Source organism: Mobula birostris, chromosome 23, assembly GCF_030028105.1.
Source record: "Mobula birostris isolate sMobBir1 chromosome 23, sMobBir1.hap1, whole genome shotgun sequence".
NCBI lineage: Eukaryota > Metazoa > Chordata > Chondrichthyes > Myliobatiformes > Myliobatidae > Mobula > Mobula birostris.
In genome coordinates, this window is record NC_092392.1 from 26,588,499 (window position 1) to 26,613,720 (window position 25,222).

General features: G+C 44.2%; 1 protein-coding gene across 1 annotated transcript in view; it reads right to left on the minus strand.

Moving 5' to 3' along the window:
• The window catches only part of pcloa (piccolo presynaptic cytomatrix protein a), a 383,977-nt gene that overhangs the window by 195,826 nt on the left and 162,929 nt on the right, over positions 1–25,222 (minus strand). Inside the window, exons 5-8 of the mRNA XM_072241857.1 lie at positions 20,175–22,647; positions 17,709–19,589; positions 15,342–17,359; positions 2,403–4,548 (exon numbers count right to left, since the gene is read on the minus strand). Coding sequence (XP_072097958.1) covers positions 2,403–4,548; positions 15,342–17,359; positions 17,709–19,589; positions 20,175–22,647 — 8,518 coding nt within the window. The remainder of the gene's footprint in view (positions 1–2,402; positions 4,549–15,341; positions 17,360–17,708; positions 19,590–20,174; positions 22,648–25,222) is intronic.

The window sequence follows — 25,222 nt, forward strand, 5'->3', positions numbered from 1 at the left end:
GAGCTAGAAAAGATGTACTGGCATTGGAGAGGGTCCAGAGGAGGTTCACAAGGATGATTCCAGGAATGAAAAGGTTATCATACAAGGAACATTTGATGGCTCTGGGTCTGTACTCGCTGGAATTTAGAGGGATGAGGGGGTGATCTCATTGATACCTTTTGAATGTTGAAAGGCCTGGACACAGTAGATGTGAAAAGAATGTTTCCCATGGTGGGAGAGTCTAGGACAAGCAGGCACAGCCTTAGGATAGAGGGGCGCTCTTTCAAAACAGACATGTGGAGAAATTTCCTTAGCCAAAGGGTGGTGAATTTGTGGAATTTGTTGCCACATGCAGCTGTGGGGGGTCAGGTCGTTTGGTGTATTTAATTGATAGGTTCTTGATTGGACATGGCATCAAAGGTTACGGGGAGAAGGTCTGGAACTGGGGTTGAGGAGGAGATAAAAAAAAGGATCAGCCATGATTGAATGGCGAGCAGACTCGGTGGACCAGATGGCCTAATTCTGCTCCAATGTCTTATGGTCTTATGGTCTTATACAATACTCCAGATGCAGCCTAACTAGAAACTGCAACACAACTTCCTGACTCCTGAACTCAATACCTCAGCAAATAAAGGCAACCATGACATACACTTTCTTTATCACCCTCTCAAACTGTGTAGCCAATCTCAGGAAGGCATGGACTTGGAACCCAAAGCCCCTCTGTACATCAACACTGTTGAGAATCCTGCCGTTAACTGTGCACTGTACCTCTACATTTGATCTCTCAAAGTGCAGCAGCTCACATTTAGCTGGATTAATCTCCATCTGCCATTTCTCCACCCATATTGGTAACTATCTCTATCCTGCTGTATCCTTCCGCAATCTACATTTCCACAATGCCAGAAACCTTTGTATCATCTGCAAACTTACTAACTCACCCATCTGATTTGCATCTAAGTCATTTTATACATATTACAAACAACAGAGTTCCCAGTTTGGATCGCTGAGGAAAATCACTAGTCACAGACCTCCATCCAGAACACGATCCATCAATCATTACCCTTTATTTTCTATGGTCAAACCAATTCTGAATCCACATGGCCATTTCACTGTGGATCCCATGCATCTTAATCTCCTGATGAGCCTTGTCAACTGCCTTACTAAGGTCCACATAGATATATCCACCATTCCACCATAAATCACTCTCATCACCAGCCCGAAAATAATTAAGTTAGTAAGACATGGCTTACTCTGCACCAAGCCACGCTGACTATCCCTAATCAGGCCATGGTTTTTTAAATACTCATAAATCCTATCCCTAAGAATCCTCTCCAGTAGTTTCCCTACCCTACTACTGATGTGAGACTCACTGGTCTATACTTGCTACGATTATCCCTGTTTCCGTATTGAATAATGGAACAACCTTAGCTACTTAGTGTGGAGGATCCCTCAAAGTTGCCACACAGATTGGTAGGGTGGTTAAGAACGCGTATGTTGAATTGGCCTTTATTAATCAGAGGACTGAGTTTAAGAGCCATGAGGTAATGTTGCAGCTCTATAAAACCCTGGTCAGACCACATGGAGTGTTGTGCTCACTTCAGGTCCTCTCATTATAAGAAGAATGTAGCAGTTTTAGACAGGCTGCTGCCTTGATTAGAGAGTAGCTCTTATGATGGTAGGTTGAGCGAGGTAGGATGAGAGGTGACTTGATAGAGCTGTACAATGTGATAGGAGGCATGGATTGAGTGGATAGCCGGAGACCTTTTCCAAGGACAGAAATGGCTAATATGAGGGGTATAATTTGAAGGTGACTGGAAGAAAGTATAGGGGGGATGTCAGAGATAAGTGGGTGTGTGAAATGCCTTGCGAGGGGTGGTGGTAGAAGCAGATACATTAGGGAGATTTAAGAAACTCATAGGCATGTGAATGATAGAAAGGTGGAGAATAATGTAGGGAGGAAGGGTTAGATTGATCTTAGAGTAGGTACAAAGGTTGGCACAACATTGTGGGCTGAAGGGCCTGTATTTTACAGTAGTGCTCCATACTCTATTTCTACTTGCCAGTCCTCTGGGACCTTGCCTGTGGTTGGAGAGGACATAAAGATTTTGGTCAAGGTCACAGAAATCGCATCTTTTCCCTCTCTGAATAATCTGGGGTGTATCACATCCAGCTTAATATTCTTTAAGAGACCTCATATTTGCTCTTTTCTTATGTACTTAACTAATGTTCTAATTCCCCTACTTAGAACCCTCAGTGTAAGAAAAATTCTGAAATATTTGTAACGGTTTCAGGGAAACTTTTCTCTGCTGAAGTATACACAAATATACAACTAAAAATGGACACAGACAAGAGCAAGGGAGTATGAAAATGAACAGAAACTATGTACATGCACCTGAAGTACCTTTTGTCAGTGATAAAACAACACCTGTGTTCCGTTTTACCTTCACTGTCTGACATGGCATGTTGGAAGTCGTCCATGATGAAGGCGATATCGCGGTCGTATCCGCGGGTCCGTGACTCCTCCCTCATATGCTGCTGCACTTCCGGCAGTGAGTGGCTTGAGCCAAACTGCTCCCTGGTATCGGCTGATATTGGTGGCAATGGCCCTGCTGCTGCCCGAGCCATCCCCATGGGCTGTCCAACTGGGCTGAGAGGGCTTTCCTCCTCTGAGTTCTGGGCCACAATGGGAATTCTACCCCTACTGTGGCTGATGGGCAAACTCGACGGCTTAGTTCGTCCAGATGGAGTACTATGTACATAGGCCATATCTAATGGATCACTTTCCTGACTCTTTATCCGTAACGATGTGCTGGAAGAGTCTCTTTTAATTGACAGATCAAGTCCATAGACAGATGAGGGCCTGGACCTTGTGCCACTTGTGTAAGCTTTGTCAATGTCATCATCTAGGGTCGCCCTAATGGCCGCTCCTAGAAACTTCTGCTGGTCGCGAATATTTTTTCTCAGTCCAAATGTAATGTCGTCCTGCAAAAGCCTTGCCCTGGAGCCGACCCCGGTTGCTGAAGGCATACTGCCCATATAGCTGGCATATTCCGCCTCCACGTCGCGAGCTTCCTGAATTGGCAAAAACTTGGAAATTTTGGGGTCCAGCAGCTGTTTTTTGTGTTTGCTCTGCTTTTGGTAAATGAAGGACGGGGGCAGTTGCTTGGCGGCCTGTTTTTCCAGAGTTAGCCTGCTAATGCTGTACTTCTCAGATTTCGCAAAGTGCCTGTAGCTGCTGTCTCCATGGTAATAGTGAGGGAGGCCAGAAAGATGTTCTAAACCTTCCGTACCCCTGCGAAACTCCTGTTTTATTTGTTGCTTCAAAAGCTTCAGCTCATAAGGATCCTCCATGGAGTCCTCTTCTACCTTCCCATAGGAGTGTAACCGGCTGGATGCCTGCAGTGTCCCAATGAAGTCCTTCACATCTCCAGCTCTGCGTGCTTCACTGGCATGGAGAAGTCGCTCACTTTTTTGTACTTCCTTCTGTAAATTGTGAAGATTAAAACCAGCAGTAAGGGAACTTGTCCCTTTAGTGAGTTCACCAATATCATCCAGCAGGACGTAGTTCCTGGATGCATGGGGGTCTATGTCTGTATAATAGGAATCTGCAGAAATGCTTGACATTGGACTACTTGCCATTGCCCCTCTTTCATCCAAGCCTAGCCTATGGTCTAAACTGCTGTATTTACTACTCAGATGAGGAACTGCATATGTCGTGTCTGTAGAAGTGGAGGCCAGCAGAATGGGCTGATTGTGGATCACCTCATAGTGTGTGGTAATTTTTGGTTCAAGATCAGCAAGTGTACTCTGCCTGGGTTTCTGCTGAATTATCACTGATGAATGTGGGTAGGCTGTGGACTGGCCTTGGGCAGCAGGAGACTGCTGTTGTTGGTAGGTAATGGTGGGCACTGCTTGATATGTAGGCTGTGTTTGATAGGGAGAGACCTGCTGATGGTATAATGCCTGCTGCTGGTACTGTGTTTGGGCTTGTGTCACTGTTGGGGTGGAGTACTGGTACTGCGTATAACGGCTGGGAGTGGTCGCATACTGAGCTTGAGACTGGGTTTGAGAGGAAAGAAACTGATCATAATCAGACTGTGGTGCTGTTCGGGGCCTTTCTAATCCACGTTGTCCATCCATTCTGGTATCCCTGATGTTGCTCACTTCACTGTCTGACATGTAATCTCGTTCCTCAGCCACACCCTGCAAATATGCTCGCTCCCTCTTCTCACGCTCCTTCAGCAAAGCTTCTTTTCTTCGATTGATGCCCATTTCTAAATATCGTAACTTGGCATCAATTTCTTTCTCTTCTTCATCCAGCTCTGCCTGTTTCTTCCGGAGTTTCGAGGACTCCCTCTCCACAAGCTCCAATTCCCTGTCAATGTCCTGGAGGATTTTAGCTCTGGCCATGGTGTTTGTCCTACAGACTCGCCTGCGGGAGACAGAGCCCGCGCTGGAGAACGTCACCTGACTCCCAGGAGCACCAACCTCCTCTGGAGGGGGGTTGGGAAGAGTTCGCTTCACCTTTTTCTGCGTACCCACTGGAGTGATATTTTGAGAACTTTTGGCCTGTAATCAGAGCAAACAACACAAATGAATAGAGCTTGCAAGGTTAGAAGCCCAGGTGCAAACATTAAGACACATGAAATGCTGTTAGGATTTTGCCAGAGATTTCACTTACAGTTAAACAACATAAATTACTGTCACCCATGAGCCTCTGCTTCCCCTAAAACAATCTATCATAACATGTCTGCTATTGTATTCTCTGGGCACTGAACTCAGCAGCTTGTTGCTAAAATTAGTCACTGAATTGGTGTGGATCCTCGTATCTCCAGTTCTTAGGGCAATGGGGGAGAACATGTTTGGTTGGCTTGTGAAATTCATGCTACAGAATATGCATGGGGTTTGAAAATTCAGATATTTCAGTTTCAGCCCCTTTGATCATTTTAGGTTCAACTGCATTTTTTTTTACATTTGATCTGTGCAGCAAGGTCAGGATTTTAAAATAAAAACGTCAACCTAGAAGTATGTCAACTTCTGCTCTCTAGTCAGGACAAATAATTTGAAATTAGCAGTAATAAGATTAACATAGGACCATAAAACATAGGAGCAGAATTAGGCCATTTGGCTCATTGAGTCTGCTGCACCATTTCATCATGGGTGATCCATTTCCCGTTCAGCCTGCCTTCTCCTTGTATCCCTTCATGCCCTGACTAATCAAGAATCTACCAAACTCGGCTTTAACTATACTCAATGACTTGGCCTCCACAGTCGCCTGTGGCAACGAATTCCATGTATTCACCACTCTCTGGCTAAAGAAATTCCTCCTCATCTCCATTCTAAATGGACATCCATCTATTCTGAGGACGCGTCTTCTGGTCTTAAACGCCCCCATTTTCGAAAACATCCTCTCCACATCCACTCCATGGAGGTCTTTCAACATTTGTTAGATCTCAATAGGTTCCCCCCCCATTCTTCTGAATTCCAATGAGTACAGGCCTAGAGCCATCAGACCTTTCACAGGATAAACTTGTCAATCCCAGAATCATTTTCATGAACCTCCTTTGAATCCTCTCATAAATTCTATCCTTAGGATTTCTCTCTAACAGCTTCCAGACCACTGATGTCTTACTGGTCTATAGTTTATCGGATTATCCCTATTTCTTTCCTTGATCAAAGGAACAATTCTCTAGAACCTCCTCTCTAGAGAGAGGAAACAAAGATCTTGGTCAAGGCCCAACAATCTCATCTCTTGCCCCTCTCAATAACCTAGGGTATATTCCATCATGCCCTGGAGACTTATCCAGCTGAACATTATTCAAGAAACCCAGCACTACCTCTTTCTTTATCTCACTATGCCCTTGCATATTTGCAAGCTCCACGCTGATTTCATTATCTTCCACTGCCTTCTACTTGGTAAATGCTGACACAAGGTACTTGTTTAGAACCTCACCCATATCCTAGATCACCAGCAACTGCTCTGTCCTTTATATTTGAGTGCAGCTACCTTCTCCCTAGTCATCTTCTTGCTCTTTATGTCTTGGGATTCTCTTTAATGAAGTAAATCTATTTTGCTCTTTTATTAAATTCAGAGATTCCCAATTGGTTGTACTACCTTCCTGCAACCGCTGCAAAATTGCAGGTACTTTGGTGTGAAATTGTTGACCATACCTCTAGTAAAACGCAATCGGGATTTCAGAATCAGAATCAGAATGTGTTGTGAAATTTGTTAACTTAGCATTTAAAATACAATTTCACTGATGTACCGTCTGTTGCTAATCATGAAATTAAAACTCCACCATGCCCCACTGCTGCAGTGGTTACCAAATACCTCACTGGACACATATAATTCAGTCAGGAGTCATCGGCTTGTTTTTCTGTTTTCAAACAATGCAATAATTTTCATCACATATTTATTTGATTTATTATTCTTAATTCAAATAAAAATGTCTAATATAAAGCTGCCATTTGCTTGCCAATGATCTGGTCTAAGAAGTTTCTTGCTAATTTCATAATGAAATAATATTGCTTGATCATCTTCTAATTCTTCACTGGGCTACAGGACTATTTATTAGTTAATAAAATATGAATGTTTCAGTGGCTGCAAATCTATTTGCAACTCCTCACATAGGTATTGATTTACATGTCTCCTACTGCGTGCTTATCAATCACCCTTCTTCTTGGCCAGCAGCCTACAGGAGATTGCAGTACATATTGCTACATCTTAAGATTAAAATTTTGCTTGGGAACAAAATGATTGATGCTCTAAACAGCAATTATCTTCTACACTGATGAACAACGAATAACAATCTGTTGTGACTAAACTTGTCATTTTTCTACAGAAGTCCTATTGTTTATTGTAGCATTATATAACATGGAGAAAGCAGCAATCGACTTCATGAGAAAACCTCAAGACATTGTACAAAGTAATTACATGTGCTAGGAATGCATCGGCTGCGCTGTGAAACAGTGGCTTCATTTTAAATGTGAGTTGTCATTTTGGTGATTCAGTCTGTTCAATTGGATTAACCATAATCAATAATTAACTACACATATAGCATTAGCAGTTCCAACTCAGTTAATGACTCCAGAGCCTAGCAATTATATCAAAAGGCAGGAACATTTTTAAGTGATTACCAACAAAATTGTGATAAAACAAGTCGTTTTAAAAATACTTACAATAGATATGCGCTGAAGAATTATGACTTTCTTTAACACATGCATGTTATTCAAAAACACGAATAATATTATAATATGGATAAAGTAACAGTTTAACAGCAGTAAACGTACCATATCTAGACAGCAATATAACAGGTGATCCAATGGTTTTCATTACTTAATGTTTACCTCTACCTTTCCAACTTCCCCACTGCTCCCTGCTTTGGAGGTTCAGGCTCTGTGTTGCCTTCCAACTGAGTGGAGAGGATAGAGTGTTTCTTTCAGAGAGTCTGACACTTAGCAGATGCTGAGAAATGGGCTCAGTCCCATTCAGTGACTCAGCACAAGGGCACACCAACCATTATCAAGCAACGTCAGTATTTATCTTCTGACATGCTCATTCCAAAATGAATAATTGCTGAGCAGTTGCAAAAAATAACCTTGTATATCTAAATAATTCACAACCTAAGAGATATATTATGTATCTTATAAAATAGCTAGAGGATGAGAAGAAATGTTTGAAGGCTTGATGATTATCCAAAAAAAAATAGTGCTTCAGTAACAAACAAGAGAAAATCTGCAGATGCTGGAAACTCAAGCAACACACATAAAATGCTGGAGGAACTCAGCAGGCCGGGTAGCATCTATGAAAAGAGTACAGTCAATATTTTGTGCTGAGACCCTTCATCAGGACTGTTGAAGGGTCTCAGCCCGAAACACTTTTCCATAGATGCTGCCTGGCCTGATGAGTTTCTCCAGCATTTGGTATGTGTTGCTAGTGCTTCAGTAAGATTGTTTTGAAATTCCTTTTCAAAATTCACTATTTTCATTAATCCCTCCTGGATTTCTATAGTCTAAGATTTTTTTCGTTTGAATTTTTAAAAGGCATTCTGTTGGCTATGAATTTGTCAATCAATTGAAGCTTTTATTTAATTCATCAAGTATTATCAATGAATTAATATAGATACAAGATGCTACTGTTCGTTCTGGGTAAGGTTGTCTAACGGAAAATTAAATAGAATCAGAACCAATTTTGGAAAATGAAATGAGACAAAAAATGTTTGAAGGCTGACAGATGGCAAAGGAATGCTTCACTTGTGGTAAGTGAAGGAGTTTCTGTAAATAGATTATGGCTCCTAACTGCGTTGAGCAAACATCTGCAAGAGATCATTACACCATTAGATGGATCAGATAATGTACACAGCATCAAAGTTTTATTATATATCTGTTTGAAGCGATAATTCATAATGTAGAAGGGAAAGAATGCACTTGCTTAACTCTAGTCCTTACAGGATCTGTTTCAGGACGGTTACTAAAACATTAATCTCCAGATTGTTACCTGAGCCACATGCAAACTGGCACAGGGTTAATAGATCAGAGAGTTAAACACGTGACTCAAAGACTGGCGTAGGAGAAGTAGATTTGAATTTGTGGCAATTGGCACCAATACTGATAATGGAAGGAGCTGTTTCAATGAGATGGGCTCCACCTGAATCATAGTGGTACCAGGGTCCTAGCAAATCACATAACTAGCGCTGTGGATAGGACTTTAAATTAAATAGTAGGGGAAGGGGTAGATTTCACAGCTTGGAAAAGTATGGATAAAGGAAAAGGGAATGAGAGTTCAGGAGAGGTTACTGAAATTTCCAGAATAAAGAAGAGAACAGAAAGTTTAGAAGGAGATAAACATTTAACTTAAGGCAACATGGAGACAAAATTAAGTAGAAGGAGGTAGTAAATTTCTGGGAAGATGGCAGCACATTCAGACACAATGGCCTCTCTGGGTCCAAACAAAGGTGTAGTTGTTTGTCTTTTACAGTATGTCTTTTTCATGATCGCAAGACACTGTTGGATACTGGGCACACCACGTACTGCAGGTCTCTGCCTGTAGTGAGCTGCTGGATAGTGATGGAGCAGGACTTGTTGTGCACTGTGACGCAGTTTGCTTCAGCCACCCAGGGAAGAAGGCATCAGGAGTGATGCGTAGAGTGCGGTCCAACGGACTGTGCAGGCGATTGCCTTGATGTTTCTGCTGTGATCACAAGACCCTGTTGGACACTGGTAATGTAGGATACTGCAAGTCTGGTTCATTGGTTCATTGGTGAGACTGACGGCGGGGGAGCTGTGTTGCCTCGGTTGTTGTGCGGACAAGGCCCTCTTGCCTCGGCCTCGCCTGTTGCAGCCGCTGGGGAAGGAGACACCGGAGCTGGCTGTGTGCTACTGGATTCCACACTGGGTTGGAGGTTGGCCCCTCCCATCGGTGCTGCTCTCTAGTGTTCACTCGGTGAAAGACAAGCTGGCTTGCGTCCACAGGTGTGAGTTGAGAACTGCTGTGGGCTCGTTCTTGCAGAAACATGGCTGCATGACACTTCAATGCATCATCATTCTACAGGCCATGACACTCAGGGACTTGGGTTATATTATTTTTATATGTTGTTTCTTCTGTAAATGCATGCTTTTCTGCTATCATAGTTAAATGCGCTATAAGTGCTGTGTGTTGTGTGTGACTGCAGTACTGCCTTTCGCACTTTGTCCCCATAAGAATACAGTTTCAGTGGGCTGTATTCATGTATCGATTTGATCACAATTAAACTTGAACTTGTCTTCTACATCAGCTAAGGTAATAAATTGCATTCGACATTGGCTTTGTGGTGGTAGCTGCAGAGTGGTAGTTTTTCTGACTGTGGGCCTGCCTCTGGTGGTGAGTGCATGAATTGGTGCTGGGTCCATTGTTGTCTGTCATCTATATCAATGACCTTGATGATATTGTGGTAAACAGGATCAGCAAATTTGCAGATTGCACTGAGATTAGGGGTGTATTAGATAGTGAGGAAATCTGTCAAAGCTTGCAGTGGGATCTGAACCAGCTGGAACAAAGGACTGAAAAGTGGCAGATGGAATTTAATGCAGACAAGTGCATTTTGGGAGGACAAACCAGGATAGGACTAACATGGTGAGCAACAGGGTCTGAGGAGTACAATGTAATTGAAGAGTCTGGGAATACAGATGCATAATTCCTTGAAGGTAGAGAGGGTCATAAAGAGAGCTTTTGGCACATTGACCTTGATAAATCAAGGTACTGAGTACAGGAGTCGGGAAGTTATGCTGAAGTTGTATAGGACATTGGTAGGCTTAATTTGGAGTATTGTGTACAGTTCTGGTCACCGACCTACATGAAAGATATTAATAAGATTGAAAGAGTACAGAGAAAATTTACAAGGATGTTGCCGTTACTTGAGTATCTGAATCATAGGGAAAGGTTGAATAGGTAGGGACTTTGTTCTCTGGAGATTGGAGAATGAGGTATACAAAACTATGAGGGCTATGGATGCGGTACATGCAAGCAAACTTTTACCACCGTGTGTGGATGAGACCAGAACTAGAGGTCATGGGTTAAGGGTGAAAGGTGAAATGTTTAAGGGGAACATGAGGGGGATCTTCTTCACTCAGAGAGTGTGGAATGAGCTGCCAGTGGAAGTGGTAGATGCAGGTTCAATTTTAACACCTAAGCAAAGTTTAGGTAAGTACACAGATGGGAGACGTAAGGAAGTCTATGATCTGGCTGCGGATTGATAGTATTAGGCAGAAAAATAGCTTGGTACAGATTAGATGAACCAAAGGGCCTGTTTCTATGCTGTAGTGTTTATGCCTCTATAAATCTAACACAGGACTAAAGGTGTTATATTTGACTGCGTGCAGTATACAAGTTTATGAGTTCCTTCATCACTTTGTATGTTGATCGAGATACCAGTATTTGCAGTTTCTTGTGCCTGTCTTTTTAAAACTCTGGTAAAGCTGCACCTGGAGCATTGCATTCAGTTCTGATCATCCCCTTGTTGGAAGTAAGTGGAGACGGGGGAGAGGATGCAGAAGAGGATTACCTGGATTAGAGGGCATTGGCTCTGAGGTTGAACAAGCTTGGGTTGTTTTCTATTGAGCAGCAGAAGCTGAAGGGAGACCTGATGGAACATTATGTAATTGGGTAGACAGCTGGTGTATTTATCTCAGGGCCAAAATGTCGAATACATGCATTTAAGGAGGACGATTCAAAGTGGATTTTCAGGGCAAGACTTTTACACACAGAATGGCAGATGCCTGAAATGCATTGCCAGGGGTGGTGGGGGAGGCAGAGAATTGAGGGTTATGGACCATTTGCAGGCATGTCATTAGCTTAATTAGGTCGTCACATCACAGTGGAATGTGTTGTTCTATATATATATATAAATCAAGGTACTCAGAAGATAGAGTGACTAAGCAGAGAAGCAGCAAGGAGATGATTAGCCACAATCTCCTTCAGGAGGTGATTAAATATTGGTTGGGGTTCATGATGGGGAAAAGTGCACTTAATTTGCAATAAATCAGGTTAAGGTGCTAAGGTGTCCTAGATTCAAACATTGTTATAAATAATAAAAACACCTAGCAAATCTGACAGGATCAGTGGAAAAAGAAATATTACTGACATTTCAGGTGAAACACCACTGTGGGGTTGCGGGGGGCAGGTAGGAAGAAATTTCACGGGCCTTTGCGGAGATATTTGCCCCATCTTTACTCAGGGGTGAGGTAACATAAGACTGAAGGGTGACTAATGTGCCCTTACTTACGAAGGTCTGCAAGAACAAGCTGAGGAACTGCAGGCCAATGAGCTATCAGGGACAGGGTCTACCAGTAATTGGAAAGGCAGGGATGGGTAAAGGACAATCTGCATGGCTTTGTGTGTATGAAATTTGTCTTACAAACTTGACTGAAGATGGTGAAGAGGTGACAAAGAAGATTGATGAGGGGAGGGCAGTGGATATTGACTGCATGGACATTGACATTGACAAGGCCTTATAAAAGTTCTGCATAGAAGTCCAGTCTGGAAGCTAAGATCACATGGGACACAGGGTTAGCTAGCCAATTGGATACATAACTGACATGCTGGATGGAGTCAGAGGGTGCTGGTGGAGAGTTGTGACCAGTGGTATGCTACAGGGATCACTACTGGCTCCGTTATTGTTTGTCATCCATATGAACTACTTGGATGACATAGTTACTAAGTTATTATCATAATCAGTCAGCTTGTGAAAGACACTAAAATCGGTGTTGTGACCCAATCACAAACAAGAGAAAATCTGCAGATGCTGGACCATCCAAGCAACACACACAAAAATGCTGGGGGAACTCAGCAGGCCAGAACTCATTCATCTGCCCTGTCAAAGGGTCTCAGCCTGAAACGTCGACTGTACTTTTATCCATGGATGCTGCCTGGCCTGCTGAGTTCCTCCAGCATTTTGCGTGAAAATTGGTGCTGTAGTGGACAGTGAAGAAGGTTGGTTATCTAAGGTTACCATAGGATCTAGGTTAACTGGGGAAGTGGGCCAATGAACGACAAATGGAATTCAACGTAGACAAGTGCAAGGTGTGCATTTTGGTAAATTAAAGCAGGGCAGGGATTACACAATAAATGGAAGGACCCCGGAGAGTGTTGTAGATCAGAGAAACCTAGTTCCCTGAAAGCCACGACACAGAGAGACAGGGCGATGAAGAATGTGTTTGTCATGCTGAGCACAGGAGTGGGGACGTAATATTGCAACATTGCAAGTTGTGTGTAGTTATGGTTGCCCAGCCACGGCAGTAAGCTGGAAAGAATGCTGAATTCACGAGGATGTTATCAGGACCGGTGGGCTGGGACACACCTTCCCTGGCAGGTATAATGTTGTGTAGTGGTCTTAGAGAGGAATATAAAGCTATGAGGGGCATAGACAAGGACTGTGGTCACTACTTTTTTCCCAGTGTAGGGGAGTCTAAAACTAGAGCAGTGGTCCCCAAACACCGGGCCACAAACCATGTGCTACTGGGCCACGAAAAAATGATATGAGTCAGCTGCACCTTTCCTCATTCCCTGTCACGCACTGTTGAACTTGAACATAGGGTTGCCAACTGTCCTGTATTTGCCGGGACATCCTGTATGTTGGGCTAAATTGGTTTGTCCCATACGGGACCGCCGTTGTCCTGTATTTCCCGCGCTAAGGTAGAGCGTTCCTATGAAACCTTTCATGCCAAAATGGCATAAAGTGAAGAAGCAATTACCACTAATTTACGTGGGAAAAATTTTTGAGCATTCCCAGACTCCAAAAATAACCTACCAAATCATACCAAATAACACACAAAAACCTAAAATAACACTAACATATAGTAAAAGCAGGAATGATATGATAAATACACAACCTATATAAAGTAGAAATAATGTATGTACTGTGTAGTCAGGAAGATTAAGCCAAAACTGATTTGTGGAAAAAAAATCAGCATGTACACGCATGCGCACACAGGTGCCCGCGCAAGGCTTCATGGTCATGGTAGTCTTTCTCGGGGTAAACACAAGTGTCCCGTATTTGACTGCTACTTTTGTCCCTTATTTGGGAGTGAGAAAGTTGGCAACCCTAACTGTAAAGGACATGTTGAGGTGAGTTTAACCCTACTTGAACACCCCACCAACCCCCTGGTCAGCCGGTCTGCAAGAATATTGTCAATATTAAACCGGTCCACAGTGCAAAAAAGGTTGGGGACCCCTGAACTAGAGAAGAGAATGTTAAGGTGAGAGAGGGAAAAATAAAAGGTGTGGTGGGGGGGGAAAATTCCACACAGAGGCTGGAGCTGGAACCATAAGACTCCTCCTGCTGGTGACTATACTCTAACACCACACAGAGACAGTACTCAATTTCTTAAGTGTCCCTAATGTATCTGCCTCTACCACCAACCATGGTAGTGCATTCCATGCAGCCACCACTCCCTGTGTAAAAGATAACTACCTCTGATATCTCCCCTATATTTTCCTCCATTCATCTTAACAACATGTTCCCTTGTATTAGGCAATGCCACCTAGGAAAACAGCTTTTGATTTATTCCCCCAGCTAACAAAGGCCAACACACCACACAGTTTCTTAATCACCCTGCTAACTTGTGGGGCAACTTCAAGGGACTTATGCCCTTAGACTCCAAGATTCATTTATCTGCTCCTTCATCTGGCTAAGAACCCCACCATTAACTTTGTACTGTGCCATGTATCACTTCACACTTTTCTGGGTTGAACTCCATGTGCTAAACTCAGCCCAGCTCCACATCCCGTCAGTGTCCCATTATAAACTGTGACTACCTTCTACAGTATCCACAACACCACCAACCTCTGTGTTACCTGCAAACTTACTAACCTCCCTTGCATTTCCTCAGCCAAGTAATTGATAAAAATCATAGAGAAGCAGGGGTTCCAGAACAGATCCTGTGGACCACCACTGGTCACTGACCTCTAGGTAGAAATCGTTCCATCTACTCCCATCCTCTGACTTCTGTGGGCAAGCCAATTCTGAATCCACACAGCCAAGGTTTCCTGGATCCAATGCCTCCTGACTTTCTGAATAAAACTGCCATGGGGACCCTTATTGAACACCTTACCAAAATCCATATACACCTCATCCACTACTTGACCTTTATTAACGTGCTTTGTCCCATCCTCAAAGAATTCAAGCAGCCTCTTGAGACATGACCTTCCCCTTACAAAGCCATGCTGATGATCACTCATCAGACTAAACTGCTCTTAATTGCTTGTAAATCCTGTTTCTATGAATGTTCTCTGATAGTTTTCCACCACTGACGTTAAGACTCACTGGTTTATAATTCCCATTATTATCCCTATTACCTTTTTTGAACAATGGAACAACATTTGGCATCCTTCAGTCATTTGGTACAACAGCTGCAGCCAGTGATAATCACCAAAAGCACAGCAATCTCTTTTCTTGCTTCATCCTGTCCAACCCCAGGGACTTATTCAAATGTTTGTTCAGAAGTTCCAACACTGCCTCTTCCTTAACCCTGAGCCTTTAATCATGGCGTGCTTGTACAGATTCAAATCTCCTTTGACCGTTTCTAATCGTAAGGTGCCTCTCTTCCTTGAATCACTTGCACTAACTAGATATCTTCCCTGAAACTTCACCGATGCAATGGCTGTCCTGGCTTTCTGAAACCATAATGGCAGGAGAATTTCACATTGTCAGATCAATATATTCTGTGTATATGTAACTGTTAACCCCAATGAACTGAACTTTGCCTGTTAGAATTTCCACAACATGTCAGCTTTATGATTGCCTGAAATGTCAAAAACATTTTCATCACCAGTGGTGTTTCACATTGCAAACAAACAACGGGGAATTGGATTGCGGTAGAAGGCTTACCATATAGTTGTCGCTGTATTGAAACTGTAATCTGGAGCTTTCTTCTGCTGTAGGACTCAATGGTTTGGGGTCAGACATGGACCGCTGCATCACCTTGATGGTCCTAGGACTTAGTGGCTGACTCTTAGGCAGTTCTGGAGCTGCTAGTTTCTGTGAGATGATGTCGACAGAAGAGGATTTCTCGTATGGCTCAAAAAGTGTGTCCATTTCTTTGTTTGGGGACATTGGTGAGACTGGTGAGTACAATACCTTGGGTGATTTAGGCGGGGTGGCAACAACTTGAAATGGTGTGTCTGCTCGAAGGTGAGTTGAATATCCAATCTCTAACGGTGTTGGACGTTTTTTGTCAGATTTCTGTGAGGACGCTGTCGAGAGTGCCTTGCTGCTTAAGTATGGGGGACTTTGCTCATCAGAGTCTGCCTCAGTCTGGCAACCCAAACTTTCACCTTTGTAAGTCTTCTCTGGAGCTGAAATGTGCTTCACAATTTCTATCTTAGATTCAATTCGAGCCCTTATTGAAGGTGTCCTTATTATTCCCACAGGTTCTGTTTGCACAGATATCTCAGCTACAGTCTGCACCGCGATATTGGAAAGCTTTGCAAAATGCAGGTGCTTTGCCTTGTCCAGCTCTGCGCCACTATCAGCATACTTTGCCACACGGGACTTCCGCCTTCTAGTGGGAATATCCCAGTCCTCCTGATTGTCTTCGTCATCTGTCTGAACACTGGAATCCACACTCTTTTTAGATCTTCTTCTTCTACTGGGGTAGGATCTTTCTGGTCCTTCTTCATCATCAGTTTGGACTCCGCTGTCAACTATCTTCTTGTACAAACTTGATTCTTCCATGCCTTCGTCTGGATGCTCAGCACACTGGGCTCGCAGCCTTGGCATGGAGCTTCTCTTTTTCAGCGGCCTCCCTTCCCTAACATCCACATCTTTTAAGGACATCTCTGATACGGAGCCCGGCAGACAGGGCCGGGGCACGTGTTGGGGAATCCCATCAGACTGAACAGCATACCATGATTCTGTCTGGGGTACCTCATTTCCCATCATAGCTGAAACTGAGGTACTAGCATCTTGGGCACGCCAGAACTGGCCATTGTCTGCTGTTGTGTATTGGGATTCCCTGACAGCCTGGTCCGCAGTTGTCTGGGGTGTGACCACACTGGCGGGATCATAGCTGTACTGGTATATCTGTCGAAACTTCTGCTCCTCGAGGTGTTGCTGCAGTTGCTGCTGTAGCTGCTGTATTTGCTCGAGCTGCAACTGCTGCTGGGCTATGGTTTCCTGCTGCATCATGAACTGGGCCTGGCGTTCCTCCTCCTGCTGGTACAGGAGCTGCTGCTTCATCGTCTGGAGCTCCTGAAGCTCCCGCTGGACGATCAGCTTCTCCTGCTCCCGGAAGATCTGGATCTCGTGGCGCTCCCGCTCCAGCTCTTCGGCTAAGCGGAGCTGCTTCATCTTCTCAAACTCAAGCATCTCCCTCTCCATCAGCAGGTGCTTGTTCTCTTCGGATGCCGGGGACACAACGGGCGACAGCTTGGGAATGGCTGCCGAGTCGGCTTCGGGCGGCATGAAGATACCTGCCGATGAGGAGCCTGGATATGTGGCTGCAGTGGTTACGTGGGGCCCGCTCTGCAGTGGTTCTGTTCCAACAGGTTGGAAGGTTGAAGCATCTAAGCCTAGAGAAAGGCCAACAGCTGGCTGGCTCTGGGGTAGACCTGAAACTGAAGGGGCAGTACCACTGGTGTGGAGACTCAGCGAGTGGCTGAATATTGAACCTGGCTGGGTGGTAATCGCAAATGTGGACGGAATTGGTGTTGCCACAGAAGAATAAACAACACCACCAGAAGACCGTAACACACTTGGCACGCCGTAGTGGCTCCCTATAGTTGGTATTATTCTTGCTTGAGAATACTGTGGCAGCCCAGCTTGTCTCGTCTCTGGATAGCCCAGCGCTCCCTTGCTGAGGTGGTCTTGAGGCTGAGTACAAACTGCAGAATAGTCCATTAATTCACCTGTAATCATAGGGTCAGAAACACAGCTCATTCCTTAGTACACAAATCAAAACGTGGGGATTATTTTTGCCATTCTGTCCAGGCGCAGAAAGCAATGTGCATGCAGTTCTTTGTGAACAGTTTGGAAAACAAGCTGGGAAAAAAAAAAGCATGCAGGCACATGCAGGCAGCTGAATGCATAATGCAAAAGAAGATGAAGTAAATGTCCTCATGCTCAATATTCCGGAAGCAAATGTAACAGAAAAAGGAATTAGAGATGATGCATAAAGAAAGCATTAGCCCAACACAAGTTGAGGGAAACCATGCAGCCTTAATTTTAAGGACAGATCTGTAGCTAAGTCATACTGACCTGCTGTCAGTTTTCCTGCAGTTAGGTCAACTGCCCTATCTGCTACACCCATGCTGTCAAAGCCGTGTTTGCTCTTATACAGAAACACACCAGCCTCTGCCAGGTTCGTATCAGACATAGAAGGCTTCATGCTCCCAAATCCTCGGTAACTATGTGGGCCATTACGATCATAAACATAGTGGTCATCCCTGTACCCATAACGATCTTCCGGTAGCGCAGAAGCAGGCTCCTGCGCTAAAGAAGAACAGCTACGACCAAAGGGGAACTTATAAACCACATCACAGCAAACGTTCTGTCTTCCTGCCGTCAGGTCAACAGGCTTGTCTTCCTCCTCGACGACTGCAGTAACAATTCCAGATGTTAGATCATCAAGAGCCACCATCATTCGATGAGGCTTCGTGGTGCTTAAGTCAACCGCGGCAACCTCAGCAGGTTCTACATCTATCCATCCGTTTGTTGTCCCGGTGGGAGCTATAGTCAAGGGCTTTGAAGCAGGCCACCCTGCCGCCAATGTAGTGGTGCCACATGTTAGGTTGATTGGAATTTCTGCCGTGCTCGTTCCGGCTCCCTGAGCATGAGTGATTGCCGCCCCATCAAACTTGGCTGTTAACTGAAGTGGCAATGACACGGCATGCCCCAGATCCACAGGTCCACTCAAAAGGTCAGCGGTGTCTGTTGTCCCTGTGCTGCAAGAAACCACGGCCACACTCGCTGCAGGCACAGCCTGCACTGAGAGCGGTGTTTGCTCGACGGGTCCAGTTGTACTGAGATTCACAATGGTAGGCTGAACCACACTGCCTTGCCGCCCACTGCCAGCATCAAACATCACATCCTGCCTTCTCCCGTCCACGGGGACCATGGATAAATCCATCCCGTTACCTGTCATTGCAGAATCCAGAGATGACAAAGTGCGAAGGTCAATCACATCAGTGAGGAATGGGCCTGGGTGATCTAGGATCCTCTTGCTTTCTTGAAGGTGTGCTGGTTCTGAATATTTACTGTCAGGAGGTATGGATATAGAAACACTCAAAGCACCAGTGCTTGGTACGGTATTGTACATCACAGGAACTTGCGCGACCTCAGTTGACAGCTCGTGGGCCACAGTTGATATAACACCTTGTGCCAAACTCTGATAGAAATAAACGGTCTCTGTTTTCCGCTTTTCGACTATTTTCTGGGTTTCCAGAGACTGGGTGAAGTGAGCCAAGGATATTGTGGACGGTAAACAGGTAAGAGCAGGTGATTTTGCAGAGGGTGCTGTCAGCTGAGTGGGAGGTGATTGACAAGTAATGGATTCTGTTGGGGTTCCAGGTTCCGATGGCAAGGTGATTACGACGTAAGTAGCTTGGGAATGTAGCGTTAACTTTGGAGAAGATTTGTTTGAGAGAGGGGATGTGGGAGATGTTGGAGAGGTCAGTTTAAAGTCTCCTGGAGAGGTCAAATTCAAAGACAAGGTTGTAGCTGAGGCCGAGGGCTTTTGCTGTGATTCACTTGGTCTATGCACAGTTAAGGGAAGGTGAGCGAGTGAAGGCTTTGGAGGGATGGCAGGCCGAATTCCCTCTGTTGGTCTTGCGAGGAATCCCAACCCAGAAGGAACTGAGGCTGGTTTAGGAGGGACAGGGGGTGGCATTGGGTGGAACAGTTTGTCACCTGCTGCCAAACTGCTTTGATCTAAGGTACTAGGTATACCAGTTCTAACACTAGTGTGTACAGGAGGATCCATTCCACAGGTTGGAATCTGCGTCACGGATGGCTTTTTTGAGACGATAAATGGCTTTGGAGAAGTAAGAGGAGGGAGAGGGGGAGGAGGAGGAGGTGGTGGTGGGGAGAATGGCAAACTTGTTACAGATTGCGATATTGGTCTTGTGACAAATGGCCCAACTTTATAAGGAAGAGAAGCATCCCAAGATGTGATTTGTGGTGGGTGTGGGGCAGTACAGGTGACTGTGGTGGAGGTGGTGGAAACTGACGGAGCCCTTACAGTGGTTGTAATCTTTCCGTATTCAGATGCTGGCAGAACTGGTTTAGGTACCGTCTGCGTTGTACCCAAGCCTCCACATATAGTAACACTCACCGAAGGGACACCTTTACCATAAGTATTACACACAGAGGGTGGCGTACCTCCTGGCACAGAAGCCACTGGAGCAGGGGTGGAAATCTGAGATCTTTCCGGAGTAGGGGGCACAGAAATGATTACATGATCTGGCATGGTTTCAGAAGGGGCAGTTACAGACGCAGGATGTACATGGGAAGTCCTTCCCCCTACACAAGTTACAGAACTCACTGTAGCTTTGACAGTAGGTGTAGGAGCTACACTTGTGGATTTGCCAGCTGTAACAGAGTCTTTTGCCAGAGTGTAACAAACTGGGGGTGTTCCTGTTGTGGGAGCAGTTGAAGGAATTGTGCAAGAAGGTGTAGATGTCGCTGTTGTTGGTGCCATGGGGCTGGTTGTAGCCTCTGATTTGCCATGTTTCACGGTCTCTGGAGTATCACGCCCTTTGACACAATATTGTTCCACGTATTCTGGCTCAATGTCCTCCTCTGTTGTAAAGTGCTGTGTGATTTTAACATCTGGGATAGAATGCATCAGGCTAGCTGCCATTAGGGTTTGGCTGGCCTCTGAATCCAGACATGGCACTGAGACATCATGCAGCCTGGTGGAACCAGGTGGCAATGTTACCACAGAACCATGAGTAACAACTGATTCAGGGGACTCAGGAGAACTTGGCTGGGTTGGGCTGGTTCCAGGAGTTAGGAGTGCCCTTTGCCGCTTCATGAGTTCCTCGTATGCAGTGTCAGCATCTAATAATTGCTTGTCAATGTTTGTGGAAGGTTCAAAGGCCCCTGATGAATGTGTAACATTTGCTTGTCCACTGGTCTGTACAGTAGAAGCCAGCTGCTGTTTCTGGAGGCTCATGTCTGAAGGTTGAGTGTAAGCGTACTGCTTAGTGTCACTGTAAGTGGGTGATTTTCTCATTATTTCTTCATAAATTTCATCTGGACTTCTTAGTTTCTTTTCAGCTTCTTGGAACAATTCAGCACCAGTCTCCTGCCCTATATTTAAGAAACGGTTATCTGCAATTCCATTATAAGTATCTTCTACTAAAGATTCATATATATAATCTTCAATTAACATCCCTCCGTATAAAGGTTCCTTTTCAAATACTTCATCAGGTCCTTTCTGATTCTGAAGTAATTTTGCTTTCTGCATCATTTCTTCATATGCCTCTTCTGCAGTCCTCAAAGACTTTGGACTCAAGGCATCTCCCATAATATTGCTGCTTTTGTCATCCGTTGGAGAATATAGCAAAACAGATGAAGGTAACTTGTAAACTTTCTGGACCTCCAAGATTTTTTCTGGACTTATTTCAAAGCCTTCAGACTCAGACTCGTTGCTCGGTGAATACTCAGAACATGAAGACCGATGTAATTCCTCCATTTCTGCAGCTTGTCGTAGCTCTTCCGTAGGTGAGGCATCTTCAATCGGCGAGAGATTGCTGGGAGGTGTTTTTGGATGCTCGCGCCTTCTCTGAGCTCTCAGCTCATCTTTATCTTTCTTTGATTTCTTTGATGAACTCTTTCTTTGCTGCTGTTCTAATTCTCGTTGTTTCTCCTGCTCTCGCAGGAGTTCTTCCTCCTCCCGCAATTCTTCTTCCTCAGAAGAGTCTTCAATAGTGGGCAACAAAGGACCGTGTGTTCTGTGTCTAGCCTTCCGTTGCTGTTTACTCTCTCCAAGTACCTTCTTGTGACTTGGGCTACTGTCGCTATCTTCATCTAATGATGACACAGATGTGGGCGAAGTTCCAGGGGTGAAACTGGAAGTTGCATGCAGGCTGGATGAACCTTCTCCCCTAGATCTGTCTTCTGGTGAATCAGTCAAGCTTTCCATCTCCAGCTCTGGTTCTTCATCGTAATACAATGCATCCCTTTTGATCTCAGAATCTTCTGCATATCTGCTTGCCATTGAACTGTTCAAGTCAATGGTTTTAAAACGTCTGAGCCCTCCAACAGCAGAGACAGACAATTCATCATTGTCTTGGCTTTTGGTTTCTCTGCACTTCGCGTCGGGGCTCTCTGCGAATATTTCATCATCGTCATCATCATGCCATGAGTGCCGTCGCCCTGGATCATCATCGTGACTTGTGCTGCTCTTCTTTGAAAGGCGCCTATGCTTAACAGCTGGTCCTTTGCTCTCAGGGTGCTCCTTTGTACCAATCTCTTTCAGCTGACCCCGGATGAATTCCTCCTCATCAGATCCTGATTCATCTTCTTCTGCACTCATCTCAATAATCTGTTTTCGAATAAATTCCTCTTCGTCACCAGACCCGTGGCTGTCACTGCTTGACGATCCAATGCTGATTGTTCTCTGTCGGTGAGGACGGGGTGAGTGTTCACTCTCACTACTGTCTTCCAGAGAATCATACCTCTGTCTTCTCACCGCTGCATCATCCTGAGATCCACAGGTTTCTTTTGTCTCTGTTGTATGCAATGTATCCCCATGATTCTCATCCTCCAGAGCATCTTCATCTTCTTCCTGAATATCTTCTAGATCCTCTTCATCTGAGCTGTAAGATTCAGGGGTAATTGGCAAGGTCCTTGGCCTGTGTCGTTCCCTTTCTTGGTCAGTATAAAGTCCATAAGGATCTTTGTACTGACCTGGCTTCTCATTGTTTTCTGTGTTTGCCTGAGCTTCTAAGATTGAAAGTACAGTGCTTTCCAACTTGGCAAGGTCAGATGGACTTGAAGGACAACTTTCCTGAGAAACGGAATCTTTCTTCACTGGCTCTTTCAGCAAGTCTTTATCTTCACTTGGAAGAGCGGTTGTGGTTTCACCCAGTGAGCTTGATATACCATCCGATGAATAGCCCGTATCGCTCAAACCCTGCGGACTCTTCTGCTGAAGAACTGTAGATGAATCTGACTTATCTTCCTCCTTCTCCTGTTTAGGAAACATAGTAAATGTTGAATGAAATACAAACAATAATCATATGAATTTATTCACATTTAACATCAAAGCACTTTAGTGGACATTAGCAATGTACAGCAAAAGAATTAAGTGTAAAAAGTACAATTTGTAACAGTAATGGTGGACCAAAATAGTGTGAGGGGCATTTGATCTCCCATTTTTCCCACTTTGTTTTCCTTTCAACCAACTACATGAATCAAGAGTAACCTACATAAAACACCAGTACATTCCCAGTGTTCAATTTGTGTTTATATATTGAAAATCAATTTTCCCAACTGAATTCTATCAGAAATTGTACCTTATCGTAATGCACAGTTACATTAAACTGAGTATATATTATTAATTTATATTTCAAATGGGAAAATTAATTTTATTGTTTTATGTTCATTTTAAATAAATATATACCTTCCTTAATTTCTGAAAACTGGTTTCTAGACATTATCCAGAGTGATATCATTCATTTCAGCACATGAACATTGTAAACCTTAACGTTGATAAACAAATCTCAAACATCAAGTTCCTTGATGTGTCTATCTAAAAATCTCTTAAACACTTCTATTGTACAGTGACTATACACTGATCAATAAAACATGAAAACTTCCGGTGGGGAGGCAGGGGTGAATACCTTTTATAGGCCCCGTATCTGCCTCCACCACCACCATATTCCAGGTACCCACCACATTTTATGTTAAAATAGATGCTCCACACATCTCCATTCAATTTACCCCCTCACCCTAAATATATGTCATCTGGTAGACAACATTACAACCCTGGGTAAATGATACCGGCTCTCTGCTCTGTCTGTGCCTCTCATAATATTATAAACTTTTATTAGGTCTCCCTGTAGCCTCTGCCGCTCCAGAGAAAACAATCTAAATTTAGACCATCGGACCATAAAGCAGAGGAGCAGAATTAGGCCATTTGGCCTGTCGAGCCTGCTCCGCCATTTCATCATGGTCAATCCAACTTTTCCCTCAGCCCCAATATCCTGCTTTCTCCCCGTATCCCTTCATGTCCTGACCAGTCAAGAATCTATCAAACTCTGCCTCAAATATACATAAAGACTTGGCCTCCACAGCTGCCTGTGGCAAACAGTTCCACAGATTCACCACTCTCTGGCTAAAGAAATTCCTCTTCATCTCAATTCTGAAAGGACACCCCTCTATTCTAAGGCTGTGTCCATTGGTCTTAGGCTCTCCTTCCACAGGAAACATCCTCTCCACATCCACTCTATCAAGGCCTTTCACCATTCAATTGGTTTCAATGAGGTCACCCATTATTCTTCTGAATTCGAATAAATACAAGCCCAGACCACTAAATGCTCTTCATATGACAAGACGTTCAAACCTGGAATTATTTTCGTGAACCTCCTTTGAACTCTCTCCAGTTTCAGCACATTCTTTCTAAGATACGGGGCCCAAATCTGCTCACTATACTCCAAGTAAGACCTCTCTAGTGCTTTATAAAATCTCAACATTATATCCTTGCTTTTATATTCTAGCCCTAAATTTGTCCAACCTCTCCTTCCTGCATATGCCCTGTAATCCAGTCAGTGTTCTGGTAAACCGCTCCTCACCACTTCCACAGGCTTCCTATAATGGGATGACTAGAAATGAATACAATACTCCAAACATAGCCCAAGTAGAGTTTTATATAACTCACCTATATGATCTCAGCACTGATCCCTGTGTTACAGATTTCCAGTTAAAAAAACACCCTTCCTCCATCACTGTCAGCCTCCTAACATTATTGCTAAATTTAGATCATTTCTGACGAATCTCATAGAATTTTTTGAGGATGTAACTAGTAGAGTGGATAGAGGAGAACCAGTGGATGTGGTATATTTGGATTTTCAAAAGGCTTTTGACAAGGTCCCACACAGGAGATTAGTGTGCAAACTTTAAAGCACACGGTATTGGGGGTCAGGTATTGATGTGGATAGAGAATTGGTTGGCAGACAGGAAGCAAAGAGTGGGAATAAACGGGACCTTTTCAGAATGGCAGGCAGTGACTAGTGGGGTACCGCAAGGCTCAGTGCTGGGACCCCAGTTGTTTACAATATATATTAATGACTTGGATGAGGGAATTAAATGCAGCATCTCCAAGTTTGCGGATGACACGAAGCTGGGCGGCAGTGTTAGCTGTGAGCAGGATGCTAAGAGGATGCAGGGTGACTTGGATAGGTTAGTTGAGTGGGCAAATTCAAGACAGATGCAATTTAATATGGATAAATGTGAAGTTATCCACTTTGGTGGCAAAAACAGGAAAACAGATTATTATCTGAATGGTGGCCTATTAGGAAAAGGGGAGGTGCAACGAGACCTGGGTGTCATTATACACCAGTCATTGAAAGTGGGCATGCAGGTACAGCAGGCGGTGAAAAAGGCGAATGGTATGCTGGCATTTATAGCGAGAGGATTCGAGTACAGGAGCAGGGAGGTACTACTGCAGTTGTACAAGGCCTTGGTGAGACCACACCTGGAGTATTGTGTGCAGTTTTGGTCCCCTAATCTGAGGAAAGACATCCTTGCCATAGAGGGAGTACAAA